The sequence below is a fragment of the Lissotriton vulgaris genome, chromosome 2_1 (genome assembly GCF_964263255.1).
Source record: "Lissotriton vulgaris chromosome 2_1, aLisVul1.2, whole genome shotgun sequence".
Lineage (NCBI taxonomy): Eukaryota > Metazoa > Chordata > Amphibia > Caudata > Salamandridae > Lissotriton > Lissotriton vulgaris.
In genome coordinates this window covers 583,898,185-583,921,219 of record NC_141687.1, presented here as the reverse complement: position 1 = coordinate 583,921,219, position 23,035 = coordinate 583,898,185, and the positions used below count along the sequence as shown (strand labels likewise).

The 23,035-nt window shown below is 40.8% G+C and overlaps 1 protein-coding gene across 1 annotated transcript in view; it reads left to right on the top strand.

The window, feature by feature from the left end:
- Nucleotides 1-12,725, top strand: part of SDHAF2 (succinate dehydrogenase complex assembly factor 2) — a 34,532-nt gene extending 21,807 nt beyond the window's left edge. The window contains exon 4 of the mRNA XM_086955600.1: nt 11,213-12,725. Within this exon, the coding sequence (XP_086811726.1) occupies nt 11,213-11,340 (128 nt within the window). The 3' untranslated portion in view covers nt 11,341-12,725. The remainder of the gene's footprint in view (nt 1-11,212) is intronic.
- Nucleotides 12,726-23,035: the final 10,310 nt, after the last annotated feature.

Sequence of the window (23,035 nt, the reverse complement as noted above, 5' to 3'; positions counted from 1 at the left end):
TGTACAGTAAACACGTGTGTACTGTGCAGTATATCTAGGCTACAGCTCATAGGTGGCCGACTATAGTTGTGTGCATTGTACAGATGTTGAACAGCCGTCTTGGAGGTTCATGTGTATTGTAAATGGTTTACACAGCTTACACGTTACATATACAGTCATTAGTATTGTACCGGCCGCTGACTGCGGTCTTATACAGTTATGTCTAGCGTATGGATCATACATGGTCGCATTTGTACTTAGGGAACCAAGTAAAGTTAATTATCACAGCACAACAGCGCAACAACAAATTGAAGATTTTACAGGGAATTGGAAAGCAGCAGCTTTTAAGAAATTATTTTCTTCCAAGTGAAAGAAACCATCAGCATGTTGTAGATGTACTCGTACATTCGTGTTTTGTACATTTCATACGTGGTCAAACGCTATAATTAATTCAGTTCAGTTCAAAGAAACTTTATTTCGGTCAATGTGACCTAAAAAAGTGCAGCATATAAAAACTTTCATTTATGCAAATACAGTTAGAGAGTTTTTAAAACATAACATTTCAAGGGAATTAAAAACATTAAAAACTTAGTTTGGAGATTACATTAATTCCATATTAAAAAAAAGATGGGGCTAAGCAGAAATGAGCTAACATTTCACAAACACATTCTAATTTGTGGAAAGTGCATAGTGCAATAAATAAATAAATAATTTAGGTAAAAAAAACTTTGGTAAAGTGCAACGGGAGGACCCTCCATTATGAAACCGTATGCTAAATTGCAGAAGGAGATTATACCAAATAGCAATAATAACCTTATCCTTTGCTATAACTTATTCAATATATCATTAGATGCTTTCAGGAAAACCCTTCTGGTGCACCACATAGAAAACAGGAATCCTGCAACTGAGAAGACAACTGGGGTACGGAGATCGTACTTCAGTATCCTAAACACTTCGATACAGCGTCTGCTGCCTAGGCTCCTGCAAATCTGCACCAGCCATCTCTTCCTCGCTTTGTTATAGCCTGGACAGATGAAAAAGACATGCATCTCTGTTTCATCGTGGTGATTACAGACAGGACATCAGACCGCATTCTGGGTTCTCCAGTTCGATGTAAAACATTGAAGAGGCAAAACCCCAAATCTAAATTGTAGATAAAGCTTTCCTGCAGTCACGGGTTTAATAAGATCTAGCACTTTTCTCGAAGTTAGTACTGTCCTTTATTTCCAGAAAGGCTTTAGTTAGTTTGCCTATTTTAGGGCTGGTATGAAGTAAAGCCATTCTATAGTTCTGATAATGAGCCTTTATTTGGTTCCTGGAGATCAATGGACAGGCCAACTCCGGTTCAGTCCAGCAATCCTCATGTCTATTAGCAAATGCTTGAGGTGGGCAAACCAGGGAAATTTGGCAGCACCCCTCATCTTCAAGACTTTAGTCACTTCTTCCTTATAGGGAAGAAGTTCTGGAGTCGACCACAGACAACGCCAATACAGTAGGGGCTTGAGACTCAACACCTCTGCTATTGCCATCAGCAATTTGAGTGGTATTAAAGGGGTACTGCGCGGGAGCCTAAACAGGTTCCTAATATAGTAGTTCTCAACCTGTGATAGTGGCTCGGAGCTGAGATGACCCCAGAGCTCTGCGCCATATAATACGCCCCTCGTGCCTGGGCCCTGTAGATTTCCAGTGCCGGGCAAACAGCACTCTTGCCTGACTTGTTGAAGACCTTCATGATGCCCCCTGTCGACTGAGCCAGTTTTAATGTCGACTTCAGAACGTGGGCCCCCAATCCATAGATTCAGTAATGGTGATGCCTAAATAAGTAAAAGATGAAACTCTTTTAAGGGGTATACCGTTTAGTAAAGGGTTTGGACGGGTGCTCTTAGAGTCATAAATTTCGTTTTCTGCAGATTTATTTCTAGGGATCTTTCCCTACAGAATAACTGAACTCTATCCAACACCCTTTGAATCCCCATAGGTGATTTAGCTATCAAAAGGATGTCATCGGCAAACATCATTGCTGAAATTCTACGTGAGTCTAATTTTGGGGCATCTAGATCTTTTTCTGATGACAGGGCGTCTATCAGGCCATTAATATAGAGGCTAAACAGAGTTGGCGCAAGAACGCAGCCCTGGCGTACGACACTATTAATTGGTATCGGTGCTGTAAGTTTTCCGTCCCTACCATATCTTATTTGCACATAGTTATTTTCATGTAAGCGCCTAATACATTGAATTAAATACACACGGGCCCCCATCTCACTTAACCTCATAGATGCTATTAAACATTCCTCCCCAGTGCTGCGCTGTCCATTGGAACTAGTGCTGAATGGACGTCCAATGGTCGTGCGCAGCACTGGGGAGGTAGTGCTGCCGTCGGCCAATGCACCGAGGCAGCACTTAAGGGGATAAAATTGACCACAGTTTTTCCCTTGGCACCAGATCAAAAGCTAACCTCAGGTCTAGAAATATTAGGTAGATGCTACCCCCCTCCAGGTAGACCGTCTTCCAGTACATCAGTTGTAATCTTAGTACGTGGTCCAAGGTCGACAGTTTTTCCCTGAACCCTGCCTGGAGGGGGGAAAGAACCCCCTTATCTTCCATCCAAGATTGGAGCCTGAGGAGCAAGACTCGTGCAAATATTTTTTGTGGGATATCGATTAAACTGATTGGTCTGTAGTTATTAGGTAATAATGGGGAGCCCTTTTTGAAAATCGGAATTATCTCCGCACTGGCCCAACTGGCAGGAATTTTCATACCCATCATTATTGCATTAAAGAGAACCCAGAAATACGGGGCCCAAACAAGTGGTTCACTCCTAAAAAGATCCCCGGGGATCTTGTCCAAACCTGGGGCTATTTTTGCCATTGCTCCCTTTATTTCATGTAGGCTTATACTCAGGCCTGGGCTGCCATCAAGAGGAGGATCTGTGTCCCTTATAACTAGGGGTTGGTCCACTACTGGGGAACTTCCAGCCATTGGGGGTTCCTCAGACTCCCTTTCCTCCTTGTAAAGGGATTTGAAGTGCTCCCGCCAAACCTCTTTGTCTAGATTTGGTTCTACCCCTTTTTTGGTACGGTTGAGCCGGAATTTACAACTCCCCAGAATGTCCTCATGTCTCTATCCCCTAGTGCAGTTTTTAGTAGATCCCAATTTTCCATTTCCCACCTATGTTTTGCTTCTTGGACTACCAATTTATAAGCCCTTCTTAGGGTTTTAATTTGAGGGCGATCCTTTGCTTCAATAGAAGTCACTAATGCACCTTTAGCCTTACGGCAAGATGCATTATTCCAAGGGTGGGGCGCAGACTTACCCAGCCTACTTGGTTTTTTGGGAAAAAAGAAATTTAATAACATTTCTTTTAATTTATTGTGATTTAACTCGATCGCCTCGTTGTCCAGGAGGTCCCTATTATGGTTATACAGGGTAGAGGCTTCTTCAAATATGGGTAATAAAGCATCATAGAGACTGCTCATGTTTTCCTGTGATTGGTTAAAATTTGCCCAACGTACTTTCTTCCTGCAATTCGAAACAGTTAGCTTGGGATCACTAGGAATATCAGAAAGATTGGCACTCTCTGGGTTCAAAATTTGGAGATCCACTACTGACGCATCATGGTCACTATCTACACGTGGGAGAATTTTAAAGTCAACCATCTTGTCCCAAAAGTTGTTATTAATGAAAATATAATCTAATAGAAACCCTCGGTCCTTACTGTGGAATGTAAAATCATTTGATGTTTCAGACACTGATCTTCCGTTGCATGTTCTTAACGAATATCCAAGGGCAAGGCAATTCATCTGAATTATCAAGGTGGACCATTTGCTTACTTTTTGGCATCTAGATTCCGGTATATTAAAAGGAGGTCCTCTTCGAGTAGACTGTCAAGAAACAAGCCTCAAGAGGCTCAAACTGACAGTTGAAATCCCCTCCTACTATGACGATTTGTTTTAAAGTGATGCTACCTAAAAATGTATCTACTTCGTCCACAGTAGTGGACTCCTTACCCATTGAAGTAGGCCTTGAGTACACATTGATTAACACCTTGGCTGCTTGAGATATTTGTCTGCTCGTCATGAGCACACGAGCAGTGTGCCTCACAGAAGGGGTTAAGACAATCGGAGGTTTAAGAGGGAACTGCAATAGGACACATAGTATATCATTAAAACCTTTGTCAAGTTGCACAGCCGTGCAGCCCAAGTGTGCACCTACCCATGTAATTAAGCCCCCTGAAGGTCTCCCTACGCCACCTGATATTGCCGGGATGTTTGTTAAATGAGGCGAAACCAGACTTGGTTACCACTCCTCTTGCCCAGGTCTCCTGGAACATGCATATGTCATGCTGACTAATAAAAGATATCCAATCGGCGTCATCTATTTTGTTATTGATGCCCTCCACGTTCCAGGATAAAACCTGTGCAACCTGACAGTTTTGTATATTCTTATTGGCAATCAGCCGGGGCTGGTTGTTTATTTTCACTCCTCCTGATTCAGGGTCTGGCGGCTCAGCTATTCCCTGTGCTATAAACTGATAAGAACTTTCATTCCGGGCTAAACCACCCTTAGGGAGGATGCTGCTTCGGGAGCCGCTCATGCTCTCTTCGACCAGACCTTCCTCTCTTTGGGGGTATAGCCCTATAGGATAGCCTTTATGATCAAAAACAATAGCCGCAGGAGTTGTTTTTCCCTGGGCGATTTCGGGGTCTTCCACTAGTCAGTCCACCCCTTCTAGGGGGCTGAACCTATTCCCAGTGGGGATAATAAAAATGGGTTCTTTTCTCCAGTTTTGCCCTATGTTTAGAAATGCAAGATTTTTTTGCACAGGTCTCCTTCCTAACCGCTGACAGTAATCAAATTGCTGGGGTATGTTGGGAGGGTAAAAAAAGCCTAAAGGAAGTAATAGAATGTTACCCATATTCCTCCCAAACTCCGTTGCTAAAATTCTTTCTGTCATCCATAGATTTCTAAAATTAATAACTATACAATTTCCTTAAATGTCCTTGTGTCGTCCGCCAATCCCGCCCACCCTTCTTGTGGATAAAATGTCTTCGGCGTTTTCATATCCAAAATCACTATGGTTTGTTAACCAATGAACACATTTTATTCTGTAGTGCTTGGTGAGATTCTGTCTGTCCCTTTCCTAATTCGGGTACACCTGCTAAAATTAGTACATAGGGATTTGAAGCTGGGGGGAGATTTATACTTGGTGGGCAATAAATTTGATCATTGCACTCACGTATTGATTGCGTTTTTCCAACACCTGACCTTGCTTACTTTGTGTTTCCCCTGTTCGTTTAGGCACTAATGGATATGTGTTAAATGTATTTGCTTGGTTTGAGGAAGACTTTGCTACACTTTTTTCATTATGCTTCCTAGCCTGTTGTGCACATTCTGGGGTTGCATTTATGTTTGGTGTAAGCGCTCTTTCATTCGAAATAAGACAAGGTTTATCTACTGAGCGGCTTTTGGTGGCCTGCTCACTTATCCTATTATCAAGCTTGGTATTGACCTTAACTATCTCTTTTGATTTTAGCCCTTCGTTCAAAATTGCATTCAGCCCTTCCAGCCTTTCTAATATAGGTCTAAGCTCTTCTTTCACAATGGCTCTCATTTGGATCTGTAAATTTAACACCAATGCTGAGACCCACACAGGTTGATCAGTGGTACAACATGTAGAGTCCACTGCTATACAACCCACCAATGACTGATCTACATCTACAACGGGGTGCTGTGGTTTTTTTCTTTTAACTGTTGGCTTCGCTTTAGGTCTTGCTTTAGCTTTGGTGTTTCCATCTGGCTGGATTAAGGGGCTACAATTAGGAGATTCCATACTCGTTGTATCTATATTTACCAGCGGATCATTAGATAACTCTATTGGTAGGGCTTCGGTTTTGCATGAGGGGCTCAAAGTTAGTGATTCAGATACTAGGTTTGGAGTAATAGATAAGCGCCTCTCAGTCCGTTCAATTTCTGAGGCCACAGCTCCAAGTGCTTTCTCCAACATCCTATCTATGGATGTGGGTTTAGTGCTCGCTTTGGGCGAAGCTGGGATTTGTTTCTTAGTCACCCAGGCCCTTATACCCATCTTTGACCCTTTTGAATAATAGAAAATAGAGTGGACTAAACACACCAATATAATGTAGAGAGAGGAGCTACACACAAAAGTGCCACGTGTCCTTAATGGGCCCTTATAGATAACAAAGCAGCAGGTCCTAGGGGCTTTCAATCAAAAGAATAGATTCACAGGAAACAGTACCTTTTTGTCCGAAAACCCCTCTTTGCAGATGTCAAGGGGGTGGTCCAGCACGGCCTCTTCAGGCCCCTGATGGCCCGCCCTTTGCCCGGGCTTAGCCTGGTGCCCGCCCGCGCGCGTCCCACACTGCGTGGTGCGCTTGCCGGTTTAGTAGCACCTCTGGGCGCAGGCTGGCGCTTCAGGAGTGCGCCGCCGATGTCAAGGGGCTGCTGGGAGTTGTGGTTGTGGTCCCGCAATGGCGGTTCCCCTCACGGCGTACGGAAGTCGGTCCTGAATGAAGACTTGCCGTTGCCCTCACGGCGGGATACCAGGAGAGTGCTGGCCGTTCCCTTCACGGCATTCGTGGTGAGTGGAAAAACAATTAGCACGTCCCCAATATAGGTAATTCCTAGTCGGGGTATAGGCATGAGTAACATATATCCAAGAGATCACTATTATAGAGTGGCTGTACAAAGTGCAGTTGAATCTATTTACAGACGTGTATTACACACAGAATGCGTAACTGAAATGTACAGTCATGTGTGCAATCAATAGCTCTACTGTACAGCCAATATAAGGCCGTACTGTACAATTAGCTTAGTTAACAGATTGCTGAATCTCATCACCAGCTGGGAAGCAGAGGCTGGCTCTGAGAGTGGCACTTGCACCACGTGCAGTCTGCCTTTGTGCCACATGACAGAAAGGGGGCAGTCATTTCAGTGAGGGTGCCCTCTGTAAAATTCAGCTTGCAGACCAAAGGGAACATTTTGCTGTTCTTTCAAGTGGGGGAAATGAATATTTCACAAATCTAGTAATCCTTGGGAGAAGAACAACTCCCGAGTGTCCTGCGAGTTACTCAAATGGCCCCAAGCATCTTTCTCGCAATGAGAACCAACAGGTGGTTCGCAAAACTGGGAAAATGACTCCAGGAGCTAAAATGGCAAGCTCTTCTCCGTCAATCACCTTCAACGGTCTAATTCAAGGTTCAGTTTTGGAAAGCAGTTCACAAATCCAAGTGCAAGATAATTCCATGTCTATTATATATTTTGTTTTCAAATTGTATTGAAAATACTGAAGATATTTACAACAAACCCATTTACTTCCTTGATGAGAGGTCTTTTTTACTTCCAAGTTAGGTGCATTTCAGTCCAGCAGTTTTGTTTCATCAGTGGGCAAATAAAGCTATGGGAATTGGAAAGGAAAATGTAATCAGCATGAAACTCTACAAAATCAAGCTTCCATCCATAGTGATGCCCTTTAGCGCAATTTTGTGCACCTCCGTCAAACATGACCAACATTGTGAGCAAAGATAAAAAGCTTATCCCATGGATTTTCCAACTGTACCATAACATCTTTTTTTTTTTTTGCAGAGTTTATATATAGCGCGAACTTGACCCGAATCGGGTATCGGAGCGCTTTACATAGAACCAGTTACGTTACATGAGGACACACATTCATTTTTGTAAGGCACAGGTAGATGAAGTGATTTGCCCAGAATCACAGGATGTTTTAGCGTCATTACTGAGACTCGAACTCGGCTCCTCCAAGAGCGAGGATGAGCGCCCTAGTCGTTGGTGTGCATTGCCACGTCTTTCAGACACACAAACATGATATACCTACATGTATACGAGCCTGTAATGGAGTGGGTATTTACCATTTGAGTTCCATGCACGCATTGATACTGGGGTAGGTTATACAGTATAATCATATATAAATTCAATTTTAGTTTTCTGGGGCACTTGTTGTAAAGTACCTAAAAATACTACTGGGTCTGGCCCGAATGCAGTTGTCCTCAGAGAGACGATACTTGTCTGGCTTTGTTAGGGTTTGCCAACACTTTGGGGGCCAGTCTGGTCCACAAAGTGTGTTAAACATATTAATTTATTCATTCATTTTTTCGCATTCTCGCTCTCCCCTCCCACTCACATTCAAAAAGTTAACCAACATTACAGTTGATGATTTGAGGTATTCTAATGATAAACATTAACGACCCCCTGTAGTTCATGCCCAAGTGAGTGGTGGACACGGCACCACAGCTTTCACTAACCAACACTCCTGTGTTTGCACAGCTCCAGCTTGATTTAAATACTAGCGCCCAATGACCTTAGACTGAGCTCGAGGAGACCTTAGCTCGGTGAGTGAATCCCTCAACCTTCTTGGGTTGACAAAGGAAGCTACAAACCAAAGCACTGTTAATGTATTCGTTTCTTATTTATGATAGAAACAATAACACTAATAGCAATATAATAATAAAAATAATCCTTCTTATTAAAGGGGCCGGAGTACAGTCCGCTATTGCAGTGGACCTCACCCATGAAATTAACCACACGCCGAACAATTGTTAGTGGGTTTCAGGGAATTAGAAAACGGAAGCTTTTTAAGGAACAATTTCTCAGTAAAATGAAATGCACCACCGGCGTCGTAAAGCACTTAATCAGAGATTTTCATCTGAAACTGAACCGATTCCAAGAATCAGACTCGTTGGCCTGCAGGAACTAGTGGGAACCGGCGTGGGAACCACCGGGGAAACCAAAGTTTTGATAAGCTTCGAAAATATAGTTCCCAGATCCAACACGGCCACTTTGATTTTCCCTGCGACCTCTTAATGGACCCCTTACAGGTCCAAGCCGCGAAGTTTTGGGACAATATTCTCGGCTGTCCTGCAGTTCCCCCAGGGCAAAAGCAGGCATCCACTTCTGTCAATACAGCTGATCGCAGCAAAAAGACCGAAGTTAATGCCTGCTTGTGCCCTGTGGAACTAACATTAAAAAAAACAAGCGCGCTGCGCCTTGCGCTGGCAGCAGGGGGAGGGAGAGAGGAGGGGGCCTGCGCCTGCTTCCCTTACGGGAACCAGTGCTGACACAATATGTTTGCAATTTAATTACAAACATATGGTGTCAGAGCTCGAGCCCTCAAGGGAATAGCCACACGTGCACGCGTTGCCATTGAAGGCAATGGAACGCGTGCACTGTTCTGGCTTAAAAAGGGGACCGATGACTAAAGGTCTCCTCCTATGCAGCGCATGCGCGCTGTTGGCGAGACCTAAAAACTTGGAGGGCAAGCTTGACAATGCCCTCACTTTCAAGGCTTTCATTAATGCTATTGCAAGAGTCTGTTTTTGCCTTCTAAAAACTTAAGGAAGACCGTCAAATTCCTGCCAGTGCACACTAGAAAGTCCATTGTTCATGCATTAAGAACATTGAGAACTGATTCCGCCAAGGTGAAGCGCCTGGGTTCTAGCCAAGCACTTCTATACCAACTTTAAGTCCATAATGTGACAGTCAGACTTGTTCTGAATATCTCCAAAAGCCTGCTAATTCTAAATGGCGTAAGAATCCTCCACTGGCCCGCTATCAAGCTAAGAATAGAATTCAAAGCCTTGACATTAACATTTTGGGCCATTGAGCTGAAAGGCCCTGTGTACATCTGCGATAAAATCCAAATATATGATCCTCGCAGAGCTTTCAGCCAATCACAACCTACTCCGCATTCCCAAAATCAAAAGGGCTAGAGCAGGTGGGCACTCTTTCTTGGCCCCAAAGCTCTGGAACCTACAGAATCATATTAGAGGTGCTCAGTTAGTTCAGTTACTGCAGCTTCAAAAAGACTGCATGTTCATCCTCAAGGAATCTTGTTGCCCCATTATTAGGGCTTGTTAAGCTGAGGTTTGTTCATTGCTATAGAACACTTGATCGAGATCCCAGTTAGGCCTCAGCTTATGACATTGTTAAGTACCTTCTCAGTTTACAAAGGCTTTGGCCAATACATCCATAATGCTCCATTCAGGAATGGTTGCAGCTTACCTTCAAAGTAGCCAGCAGGTTAAATTTAAAATTGCTGTCAAAGCTTTTTATTGAACAACTAAAGATTATACCTCCAGAGTTCTTCCTGGTCTCCTCAGGGATTCTCAAGATAGACTACTTAGGATCACAATTTGAACCATTAGATTTTTACCCTCTTCATATCTCACATGAAAAGTCTTATTCCTAGAAGCTGTACATTCACAGTGCAAAGTAAGTGGACTTCAAGTGTTGTCTACCAAAACTTCATGGTTTCTACCAAAATGTGTCTCGCCTCTTTATATGAGTACATTGAGTTACATACAGTTATCACCATTCCACCAACTCTTGCAGAGACATCTTTGTACACACTAGAACTCTTATATAATGATTGAACTCGTCCATTTTCAAAAACAAACTTTTAATTTTTTAGCATCGCATTTAGAGATTTTCATTTCAGATCTGGAAATACTGAGCACACTTTGTTAAATAGGAGACACAGTGGCTCTCTTGGGAAACATTTCATTAGCTGACATCTTCAAGGGGGGAGGGATGTGTGCACATATATTCACACATTTACCGAACACTTCTTTGTCGACCTACAAGCTAGGTAAGACACACAAGTTGGCCTCACAGTCTTTCAGAAGCTCTTTCATACAGTTTCCCCCAAATCATTGCTTTAAAGGAGTAATGGTACAGCTTTACCATCTATGCACTAATTTCGGTCTACAATAACAAATTTAGCAAATGGAAAATGTTATTTACCTGTAACACTTATTAGAGCTTGTAATGTTCTAGATTCACATGCTGCCTACACGCTTCACCGGATGCAGGAATGTAGTTAAAGGCTCACATAACCACATTATTTTGAGTATCAATATACTGGTCTCTTAGCACACATACATTAGACTCCTATTTTGATGTGTGAAAAAAATAATTTCCTGGTATATTGTGGATCAACATACATGCTCTAAACCGATCGAAGAATTAACAGAAAAGCACTGTAATATCTCAAACCTCCCTCCCCCATTGAATGGTAAGAGAGTTCACCACGTCTGAATATACAACACAAACTGCAAACAGATTGTTACAGCTGTATAACGTTTTCCATGCTGTCAGTCATTGTGTGGGAATTAGTGCAATCATGCAATTACAGTTTTTATTAATAGAAGATTATAATATTACCATGGTACAATGTTGCTTCTTCTTATTATTACACAAGGTGCAAAGACCCCGCCTGATGTGTTTAAGAATGAGGTGCTGGATCTCCTGAAGGAGTTCACCAAGAACCGAAATATGGAACAGAGGTTGCGGCAGCCAGATTTGGAGTACCTTTTGGAGAAGTCTTAAGAGTGGACTCTATTTTTCCTTTCTTCTTTTATGTAAAGAATGTAAAAAGCAGTCAAAACTGTGATGTGTGAATATTTCCCCTTCTCTCCTTCAACAACCCCTTTCACTGTGTGGTCCTGTTTCTGCCCATCAGTGCCTGAAAGTGAAGAACCTTTCTGCTGCTCAATCCTCATCTCTACACTTCCGCTGGCCCAGCGTTGCTCCTATGATCAAGCTTCTCCTTAAATGTATTTTCTCTTGATATCCTCCACTTCGGCCAGCTGAAGTTTAGCTGATGCCCACATATTTCTGTTTTCCTTGGAGCTTAAGGGAGGTTCACCTCTTCCACCCTTGAAGGATATTTGGACTTGTAAATATTAAATACTGGTTGACACCAATACATTTCCTATCCCATGAAGTCTCTCCATTTTTCAATGCTGTGGATCATGCAACTTTTACCAATGTTGCAATATGCCCACACAACGTACAATATCGGGTTCCTAATATAGAGACAATACAAATGAGAATCATTCTCCCCTGGAGTCCACAAATGGAGAACTAGTTTGAGAGAATTTGAGGTGCTGGAGATTGGAAAATAATGTATCTTGGTCGGCATTATTTCCAGTCACTGCACACCAACCCGGTTGTATTTTGGGGATAAGTGGTGACGGTAATGTATCGTTTTAAATCACACTTTCCTTATTATGTGTATGAAATGTGATGGCCTTCAGAAATTGGGTTACAATGGTGTGGAAGTATATAAGAATGTTCCAGTTAAAGCTGAGAAGAAAAAGATTTTGTCTGCAGTGCTGCAATGTGTTTTTGCTCTGACCCACTTGCCTTATTCCAACGACATGTACCCAGAATGTACCTACCGGAAACCCCACACATAATAGTTCAAGAAATTGCCCTGCGACTGTGACTTTTTCCTGCAATCTCAGTGAAACGCAAAACTATGCCCAACAATGCACTGGATATTTTTCCCTGTTTTGCCACGTGGTTTACAGCAGAAATTACTATGGTGGTATGCTACATTGTATTGACAAGACAAAGTAATGGAAGATAACTCGCTGGATTAATGTGCCTTGAGCAATGAACCATGTGCAGCCTGCGAGTCACAGGTTCAGATCCTGTCAGGCTGCCACAAAGTGTCATCCTTTTGAGTCCAAAAAAGGAAGTTTTATTGAATGAAATAATAGTATTGCATGTTATTTGTGCTTTGAGACTTTAGTAAGTTAGAGCTATATACAGGGACATTGAAATTATGCAATTTTGTGAACGTGGCGTTTTTCGCATAGTTATAGATTTGACATATACTCCATCATCTGCTGCATAATCTGCAAATGTAAACAATAATTGTTTCTTGCTCAAACTGTTAAAAGTCAATAAAATGCAGTGACACATGTTCCAGTGCAGTTGAAAGCCCCTTGCAAAGGTTGACTGGTCAGCGTTCTTTTGCTTATTGCTATGTATAAGTGTTAAACAGGTACAAATGAGGTGCAACCAATGCCCAGACAGTATTGTGTAAGTGTAAAAATTGCAAAATAATTAAGAAATTCTTCACAAAATCTGCTGCATTACGCTGCATAATTTGCCTTTTCATTCTGCTAATTTACTCAAACCTGCCCCATATTTTGGCCCTCCCCTGCTGCATAATGCCAGTGGCCCTGGGGTTATATAACACTAGCAATGAGTATTTGTTTTGTTATTGTTCGTTAATACTACCAAGGATTCCTAATAAGCAAGAGCATCCTTCTGCCCACAAGAACCCTACATTATCTAACAAGCATAACTTGAGAAGCACTAACCTTTGAAGTAAATGAGACCAACTTAAGCATAGATGCTCTCTCTCTGGACATTACGTTCATAGCTCATCTGTTATAGCCCTTCAGTTCATCTGGCTTCCTCACACTTTGGATCACATCCTGTCATCACTCAATCTCATAAAATATATTTATTTTTAGGTCTTACCTAGAGACAGCTATAGCTGTATGTCATTGAAGACCTACTATCTCCTACAATGCTGTAAAAAGTCATATGGGCACAGCCACCTAGGGCCCCTATTCATTTTGGATCTGTAGCATTTGGTAATAGAAATTGGGTCATCTTCCACATTGAGCTCCAATGCCTCTAAAGTCTAATCTGAATGGTGATCTGGGGATACCGAATTCTACATCTGTCAACCTTTGCAGAGCTCTGATTTGATTTTTCTGTTATGAAGTTCTTGTCACTATTCACTATTGTTGTATTGGCACTCATCTACAACATTTGCTAATCCCGGCAGCTCATTTTCTGGTAATCATGTCTTCTGCTTGGCAACCATCTCCAGGCAGCACTTAATAGTGCATTCTTCTTGTTCGGCGCAGTTATCTTGCCAATTACTTGCTAAAATTGTCTTTCAAGTCCAAAGATGGTTTTTTATTCTTCGGCAAGCTGCCAGTACTAGGGGATTATTACCATTTTCCTAGGTTTTCCTGTAGAACCTTTTGAGTTAAAAACATCTTCCCCTTCCCTTTGCATCTAGCAGTAGGGCCTCTGCAGCACTGTATATTCTGTTCAAACCCTAATTCTTTGGGGTCTGTAATGACTGAGATTTTCACACTGATAGTTCATTTCAGAATGTAGGGGAAGTGAATACTTTGAGAGTGTGGGCTTGACTTTTGTGGCGAGTTGCCCCTTTTACTAACTAATCATCTAATTATGGATAAACATTAACGATAAGAAGAACTGTGGGGACACCCACAGTGAAGGGAATGCACAGCTGTGAGGACTTAATGTCTCAAAACAGATTTGCGAGCAATCAATTGAACAGTAATGAAAAATGCTCAAAGGAACCAATGGTTCATTGAAAGTCATCCAATTTTAGTTAGTATTCCATCAAAAGAAATTATATACTGAATGTCATTTGCATTGTTAGCAAAACAGTTTAGGCAAATATGAACAAAACAGTCTATTTGTAAGTAATCCTGAACAAGCACAAAAATATATACATTAACAAGTCCATGTAAATGTAATTTCTCTTTCAAAAGTCCCAATGCAATTCGGGTTTATTAAAAAACCCTTCGTCAGGGGAGTCAAATTGCATCAATGAAGTGGTCTTCAGAATCAGAAGTGCGTCCACAGTAATCTAAAACACAACAATGTTTTAACATTAACGATGCCATGCAGACATTTTCGACGACTACTGACAGACATTTTAGGAACACACTCGGGGATGATCTGATGTGGAATGGAAGAAATTTGTACTCCTAAAGTTTGCAGTAAGATGAATGCAAGCGCAAATGAAAATAAGATTACCTGAGATGGTCATGTAGTCTCTCTGCTACAATGGCAGCATTACCTTCTTGAGTTTTATCATCTTGCAATGAATGTTGGTCACATAGCATTTGAGACATCTTAAATCTTTAGGTGGGTGATGAAATAAATTGAGTATGCGCTTACTCCTTTTTCTGCAGGTGGCACTTTCTCGATCACTCCATTTTTGCAGAATTCTCTTCCAGTGGCAGTGAACTATTATCCTCAGTTGTAGAAAGTACCCATTAATAGGTCGCTGTGTAACATTCTCTTATTACTGTATCTCTCTTCTTTCTCTTCTTTCTTCTATTTCTATTCTACTCTTTTACTTCTATTCTAGAACTCTTATGATTCATTCTTCTCTGCTCTTTCACTGAGACGCGCTGCTCTGCTGTGGGTCTGTTATATTAAATACTAAAGACTTTAAATAAAGTCTCAACTTTACAAGACATCGTGTTTCCAGCCTCTCATTCCTCGGTACATATTTTTGGTACCAGGGGTGGGGTGAAGCAGATAACGTATTCTGCTCACTCACCTTCATCTTTCAACCGAGGATTTCTTCCCAGCCGACGTCGGAAGCTCCTTGAATCAACATTTAAAACGCGTTCATATTTCATCTCGTTTACGTGTTAATGAGCTTCCTGCTAGCTGCCGGATACTTTGCTTCAGACCCACAACATTCATTTATACCAGCTGGCGGTTTGTCTACAAGCAGCGCAGGTCTGTTACATTATTTATTTATTGCTCCTGCAGCGCTTGTGACTTTTACGCGTTTGACATTTTAAAGCGCTTAAATAAATAACTTGTTGATAACTTGATTTATGAGGTTTTCTACTGGCACAGAAATTCCTCCAACGTTTATTACACAGCGCGAGCCTCTTTTGCCTGCAAGCATTATTTAAAAGGGTTTCCTTAACGTCTCCTCCTCTTGTGAGATAGCTTTGTTACCTCTGTCACCTAGAAACTGGAAATTGCATCATTTCATCGCCTATTTCATATATTTAAGAAAATGCTGAGTTTTCTATTTCTGCCATTAAGGTCAATAAGGACAAAGATGTTAAACGTACCTTTTGTATTAGGTGTGGTTCAAAAAGTCACATTGCCAATTTTCCTTCATGTCCTGCCTAGGTAAAAGATGTGGGAAATGCAAAAGGTCAGGTCATTTTCAGGAATTTTGCAAATCCCGTCATTTTTTTCAATATGCGAATCAAAATGTTAGAATACATAATGTTGAATTGGAGTCTCCTTCCCAATCTTCTATCAACTCAATTTCTGCTTCTGTTCCTGAGTGCTCCAACATGTTTTCAAATATGCTTTTAAGTATTGATGAACCATCTGATTGTGAAAAACCTGTATGTCAAGCCCTTATCAATGACAAATCCTTACAAGTTTTAGCTGATTCGGGTGCTCCCATTACGGTATTGGCTGACACCAACTTTTTCAATGTTTGGGGACACTCCATATCTTTGCAAGCTCCTGATATTTCGCCTAAAGCGTTTGGAGACAAAGATATTGACCTTCTTGGTTTCTACATTGGTTCGCTTGAAATTATTGGAAGATCTACTGAAACCAAGATTTACATTGCACTCAAAGGCAGAGATTTGGTTGGTTGGAGAGACTTAGCCAAATTAGGGATTTATTTGAAACCTGGCCACAAGAACCCTGTTGTTCTAGGAGATCTTCCTATTTTGGCTATTGATAGTGATCCTTCTCCCATTGATGTATTGAAAAAAGAGTTTTCTTCTGTTTTTAATGACAAAATTGGTACTATAAAAGGTTTTGAACATGTTATTAAGCTAAAACCTAATGCTACACCAATCACTCACAAAGTTTGACCTGTTCCGATTAGCGTCAGGAATGATCTCAAAAAACAATTGGAGAGACTCACTGTAGATGGAGTCATCACTCCAACTGATTCCTCTCAGTGGGTATCTCCCATTGTTCTTGCTAAAAAAAAATGGAAATCTTCGTCTTTGTGTGGACCTCAGGTCTCTCAATCGCAATATCGTTGTTGATTGTCATCCTCTCCCACATATTCAACAAATGCTTGCCAACATTGGTCATGCTAAATATTTTTCTAGCATCGATATCCGTTCGGCATATCATCAGATATTACTTTATAATGAGTCACAAGAACTTACGTTTGTTACTCCTTTCGGAGCTTACAAACTTTTGAGGCTGCTGTTTGGTTTAGCCTTGGCAGCCTCGGTTTTTCAAAAGGTCATGGATGTTCTTTTTAAAGACATGAAGAATGTCCAGGCATATCAAGTTGATATTCTTGTGTTCACAGAGACCAAGGAGGAACATTTGTGTGTTTTGCATAAAGTCTTTTCCATTTTGAAATCAAGAGGGGTTACAGTACAACCAGACAAATGTACATTTTTGGTACAACAAATTGATTATCTAGGTCATACCATCACTCTCGAGGGTATTCAACCCAAATTTTGCAATGTTGAGGCCATTCTTAAAGCTCCTCCTCCTTCTGATAAAGATACTCTTAGATCTTTTTTTAGGTCTTTGCGAGAACTATGCTCGTTTTGTGTCTGAGTATTCCATCTGTGTTCAACCTTTAAGAAATTTGCTCAAGAAGGGTACTAGTTTTATTTGGTCCAATGATGCTAATACTGCCTTCCAAAATATCAAACAGTTGGTGGTCAATGCTCCTGCGCTCAGTCCGTTTGTTCATGGTCATCACTGCACGGTTACTGTTGATGCCAGCTTGAATGGACTTGGTGCAGTTTTTGGGCAACATAATTTGGGTAAGGATCGCACTATTCCTTTTGCATCGAGATCTTTGACTCATGCAGAATCAAAATACTTGACTATTGAAAGAAAGGCCTTAGCCTGCGTTTGGGCTGTATCCGAATTTAAAACTTATCTTTGGGGTAATTCGTTTACTTTGTACACTGACCATAAACCTCTGGTTTATCTTTTGGAAGGAGATGGTTTAGGTAAAGCTTCGGCCCGCCTTGTACGTATTCTATCCAAGTTGCAAGAATACAACTTTACCATTAAATATATCCAAGGTGGGAAAAACTTCAGGGCAGATTGCCTCTCTCGGCTTCTTTTACCTACTACAACTAATGATGTCATTGATGAGTTTGATTGTGTAGTGGCTTCCATTGACATTTCTTCTTCATCTAATTGTGCCATTTCTGAAACAGATTGGCTTGAAGCTACTTCCACTGATCATCATTTGAATAGAATTTCAAATTTTATTGTTAAAGGTTGGCCTCCCATTCGTAATATTTCACATAATCTTAGACCATTTGCTTAAATCTCCTCAGAATTGTCTTTAGAAAATGGCATCTGTACTAGGAGTGGTTGCATTATTCCTCCTATTTCTCTTGGGAGCAAACTTATTTCAGTTGCACATTCAGGACATTTAGGAGTCCCTGCTACCTGTAAGAAACTCAGAGAAAATTATTGGTGGCCTTCTTTAAATTCTCAGGTTTCGAGTTTTGTTGATGTGTGTCCTAAATGTGTTGTATCTGACAAACATTGGAAGACAACACAAAACCCATTACGTCCAGTTTCATTACCTGAAGGTCCATGGGTGAAAGTTGCCTTGGATTTTGCTGCACCTTTTAATTTATTACCTACCTTGTCAAGATTTTTATTAGTTTTGATTGACTATTTCTCAAAATGGATTTATTTTTCTTTTGTTGAATCAGCCTCGACCAATTCTGTTTTACAGTTTCTTAAAAATGCTTTTCTTCTGAAGGTCCTCCAAGAGAGCTTGTTACGGATAACGGTACTCATTTTGTATCTAATGCAATGCAAGATTTCTTGAAGTCTATGGACATTAAACATATTCAGGTTGCTTTATACAGTCCTGCTGCTAATGGACTTGTTGAGAAAGCAAACTGTTTTCTCAAAGAAGGGGTTCAGACTGGTTTACCCTCTGGATTAGATGTAAATCTTTTTCTAAAAAATAAAGTCAATGCATATCACAATTCTCCTCACTCAACTAATTTCACCCCTTTTGGGTTGTTAAGAGGTAGAAAATGTTGCACTTTGCTTCTTCCATCTTGGTTGGAGCGACATTCTTCTAACTCTTCCTCAAGTTGTGTAACCAATAATGACAAGTCTGTTCTACAACAATCTGTTGCTTTATCACAAAGCAAGCAAAAATATCATTTTGATATTCGCAAACATGCTAAGTCAACAGATTTTATTTCTGGTTCGTATGTCCTCATCAAGAAACCTTTTCTTGTCAAGAAGGGAGAATCTTCTTTTTCCTTTCCTTATAAAATTACAAAAGTTGGTCTCAGTTCTTGTTTACTTCATGATGGGAGATGGTGCAACAAGAATAGACTTGTTCCTATTTCTGATGAGCAAGCTGCGATTTATAAAAAAAGTGATATTACTCATAATTTGGATGATTATATTTTGTTTGAAGGTTCTACCTCTTCCTCAAATGTTACGTCATCTAATTTGCATAGTAATGTTGTTGTTTCCACATCTTCTACTTCAGGAGGAAATGTGGTCTCTATACCAACTTCTGAAAATGTTGTTAATGTTTCTGTTTCAACTTCCTTTTTACCCTCAAAAAGGATTTGTAAATTACCTGTTCGATTTAAAGATTTTGTTTTATCTTAATATTTTATTTCTTTAAATGTTGCATTCTTTTACATTGTTTATTTGATGTATCACGTAATGTATCATTTATTATTTCTCCGAAAAGGGGAAGATGTGTAACATTCTCTTATTACTGTATCTCTCTTCTTTCTCTTCTTTTTTCTATTTCTATTCTACTCTTTTACTTCTTCTATTCTAGAACTCTTATGATTCATTCTTCTCTGCTCTTTCACTGAGACGCGCTGCTCTGCTGTGGGTCTGTTATATTTAATACTAAAAGACTTTATTTATTTCCACCTCCTAGTCTGCTTGTTGATTAACATGGATGGAGCCAGTATCATTACTCCTTCGCTGGCAAGGCTGTATTCATAAAATATTAGTTACAAGCAAAGCTAGTGAAAATGTAAAGTAAAAAAATAAATAAACCAGAAAGCTTTCATTGGGAATGGACAAAGGCAATAATAGCAAGTGCTGTTGGTCAACAAGAAAATCCGGATCTAGCTGAAAGTGTGACGATTTGCAGTTACTTGGCAGCAAAGCCACAATATTTGAATTTTAACAATCCTGCTTAAAATTCAAGAATGAAAATGAATAAGGGCTTGTAAAACTATGTACACTTGAGTGGCATCAACAGGAGCTGCCACCTCAAAATCAAGGGAGGCGTTTAAGAGGCACCTCAGGCTACCTTTCTGTTGTGCTGTGCACAGAACCTGTCTGCGGGTGTGGTTTGCTGTTTCCTTACCCAAGATCTTTCTGTTGTGCGCTGCCACCTTACTGCTCTTGAGACTTGCAGGGCCTGGTCTGCTTCCTGATGCACTACACCCTGCCGTGATAGGATGTTCCAAGCAGCCCTGGACGGCTGCCACTAACCAGTGTTAAGTGCGACTGTTTATGTGTTGGTCCCTGTCCCATAGACAGGGGAGGTAAAAAAGAGGGTGGGCTAGGCAGAAAAGATAGAGAGGCAGAGGAAAGAAGGTAGGAAAAGGAGGTAATGTAGAGTGGACTCTAGAGGGAAAAGCCAGGTGGGAGCTAAAGCTGTGTAGTGGAAAAAGAGGCGCACGCTTGAGGAAGGTGAGTGGTAAAATGTTGCAGGGGTAGGCAGGAAGAAGAGGTAGGAGTGATAAAGACAGCACAGCATCTCCATGCCAGTGTCAACAAGGAGGGAAATAATCCTCCCGATACGGCTGACATGATGTGAGTTGTAGTCAATGGAGTCCAAAGTTCTGGGCATCACAACGTGGGGGCAATCTAAACAAATGGAGATTTGAATTAACGCCTCGACACCCAAAGCACAATGGAAGACTAGGAAACAACTTAAATAGATAAAACACTTTATAGGAACCCTGGTGCTTGAATGGCTAAATAGAGATGTTGATGAAAAGGTTATAATGTCTCGATGCCCAGAGAGCACCGTATCCACTCGCTCAGATTGATCACCAAAGAAACAAGCATGAAATATAGAAAAGAATTACACCCTAAGGCAACTACTAGTACTAGTCGGAGAATCATAGAGAAAACAGCCACAGGTGGAGAGGGGAGTCGAGTGACAATCTTATCTCCATTCTTGTAAGAACTGGAGAAGTTCTGCACTCCCCAGCTTGTTTTGTTCTGGAGGAGGAGCAGGCGGCTGCGCTTGGTCCTGTGTGATGAGATAAGGATTACAGCCCTGTTTATATCAACGATATAAAACAATGGGGTAGCCCAGTTTAGTGCAGAACCTGGGGATTAATACTGTAAGCGAAAAGTGGTTCTGCCACTCTTAGAAATCAAAAATTATCTTTATACAATTATGTCTCTCCAACCGGATGAGAACAGTCACCAAATGCAAGAGCGAATTACACCTTATGTCCAAACAAAAAAACGCAAAACTCTAGTATTATTTTGCACGATATATTTATATATCAGTATTTTGAAAGGTGAGTGTAAATTCTTTTAAATACATATATTTATATACACACAGAAAAACAGTTCTTCTGTAATAACTTTTAGGACTTGAGTGAGTACAAACATTTAAATTTTTACATGTCACGACGCATTACACAAAATACATGGACATATACTACAAAGAAAAATTGTATCTGAAACAGTGCAACGTTTTGAAAAAAGAAAAGCTATCAGCCCAGTGAACGATTAATCAAATTATTTCTTTGTTATCCTAGGCGATTATCAACACTTGGCAATAAAGCGTTGACGCTTTGACCCCTGTGAAGTGTGCGATATTAGAACCGTCTTAGGGGGGTCTTCCTCAGGACTGACTAGAAGGTCTGTGTGTAGCCTTTCAAAATACTGATATGTAAATATATTGTGCAAAATAATACTAGAGTTTTTCGTTTTTGCTGTTTACATCAAAGCACTGATGTGAAAGCGAAAATCAACAAGCTCACAGCAAGTAATTGCTTTAAAGTAGGAAAGGTATTCGGGAAAAAACACAAACCAACGTGAACCTGTAGTGCCTGTACAAAACTGTGGCTGCATTGTATCCCTCACCTTGTAGGTCAGTCCAGGGCAAATAAACTACCGCCTGACTAAAGGGGAGTTCTAAGTGTAGCTGCATCAATGGTGTTGGGCAAGTACCAGGGCATAATCGGACTCAGGTTGGCATAGTGCACAAAGATCCTCAAAATCTAATCAAAATCATGCATGGTATATCTTATCTGTGATGAAATCCAAGGCGTGATGACCAAAAAAAGGGTAGGGAACCCATGCTAGTGAGTGACATGATGATGGGTCCCTTCCTTTCCTCCTGTAACAAGAAACAAAAAAGAAAAATATCAGTATCAAGAAAATAGCATTGAAAAAAAATGTGATACGAATGATGTAATTCATAGCATTAAACACGAACAGTTTGGTTTCTAACGTATAAGAAGAAAACCAGAAATCGAGACAAAAAAGTATCATTCCTGTTTGAGGTGAACTGCAAGTTCCTCATCCTGGTTAGACCCCCCTGGGATTTTGGTCTGGAAGTCAATTATATATTTAGACTCCCTCTTTGTGTGCTTAAGAACTCTATCTCCACCTCTGTGATCATGCGTAATCTGTTCAATGGCACAGTACGAAAGCTGGGATGCATCTGAGTAGTGCCTGTCCTGAAAATGACGGACTACTGGATACTGAGGGTCCTTGTTGGTAACGGCCCTCGTGTACTCCAGTATTCTCTTTTTGACCTTCAGGGTGGTGCTTCCTATGTAACACAATTTACACGGACATTCAATGATATAGATGACAAAGGTGGTACAGATAGAGCGCGCAGGTCACCCGACTAATTTTTATTACCAAATATGCACACTTGGGCCCATAATATATTTTTATTACACTTTAATCAGGTAACCTACACTCTACTACCAGCGATTCAGTTCCTTTCTGTTTATTCCTGTGTACCTGACTTACCAATCCTCATCACAGGTACCTAAGATCACAATGGATCAAGGGGCCAGCTGTGGAATAAGTAGACGACACAATACAATATACAATTTCAATAATGTTTGTACTCTTTATAATAACCACAGACTCAGGAAGTTTTGAAAACCTTTATTTAATCATCATCATATGCCATGAGCAAAAGATTAACCCCTTCCATGCTCATGACGAGCTTAGCTCGTCATGCAGTACACTGCTTGTGTACGTCATGATCCATGGTGTTTAAGATTCCTCAGCACAGAGGGGGAATTCCTGTAGCATTGAAGGTGTTAACACAGATCAAACTATAACTAGAATTAGAAATATTGTATAACTATGAATAAGGCAGAGAATCATTTAGAGATCGAAAATGAAAGGGAAGGGGAAAATAAGGAACACGCTATTTTAGATCAACAGACATTCACAACTTCACTAAAGGCGGGTA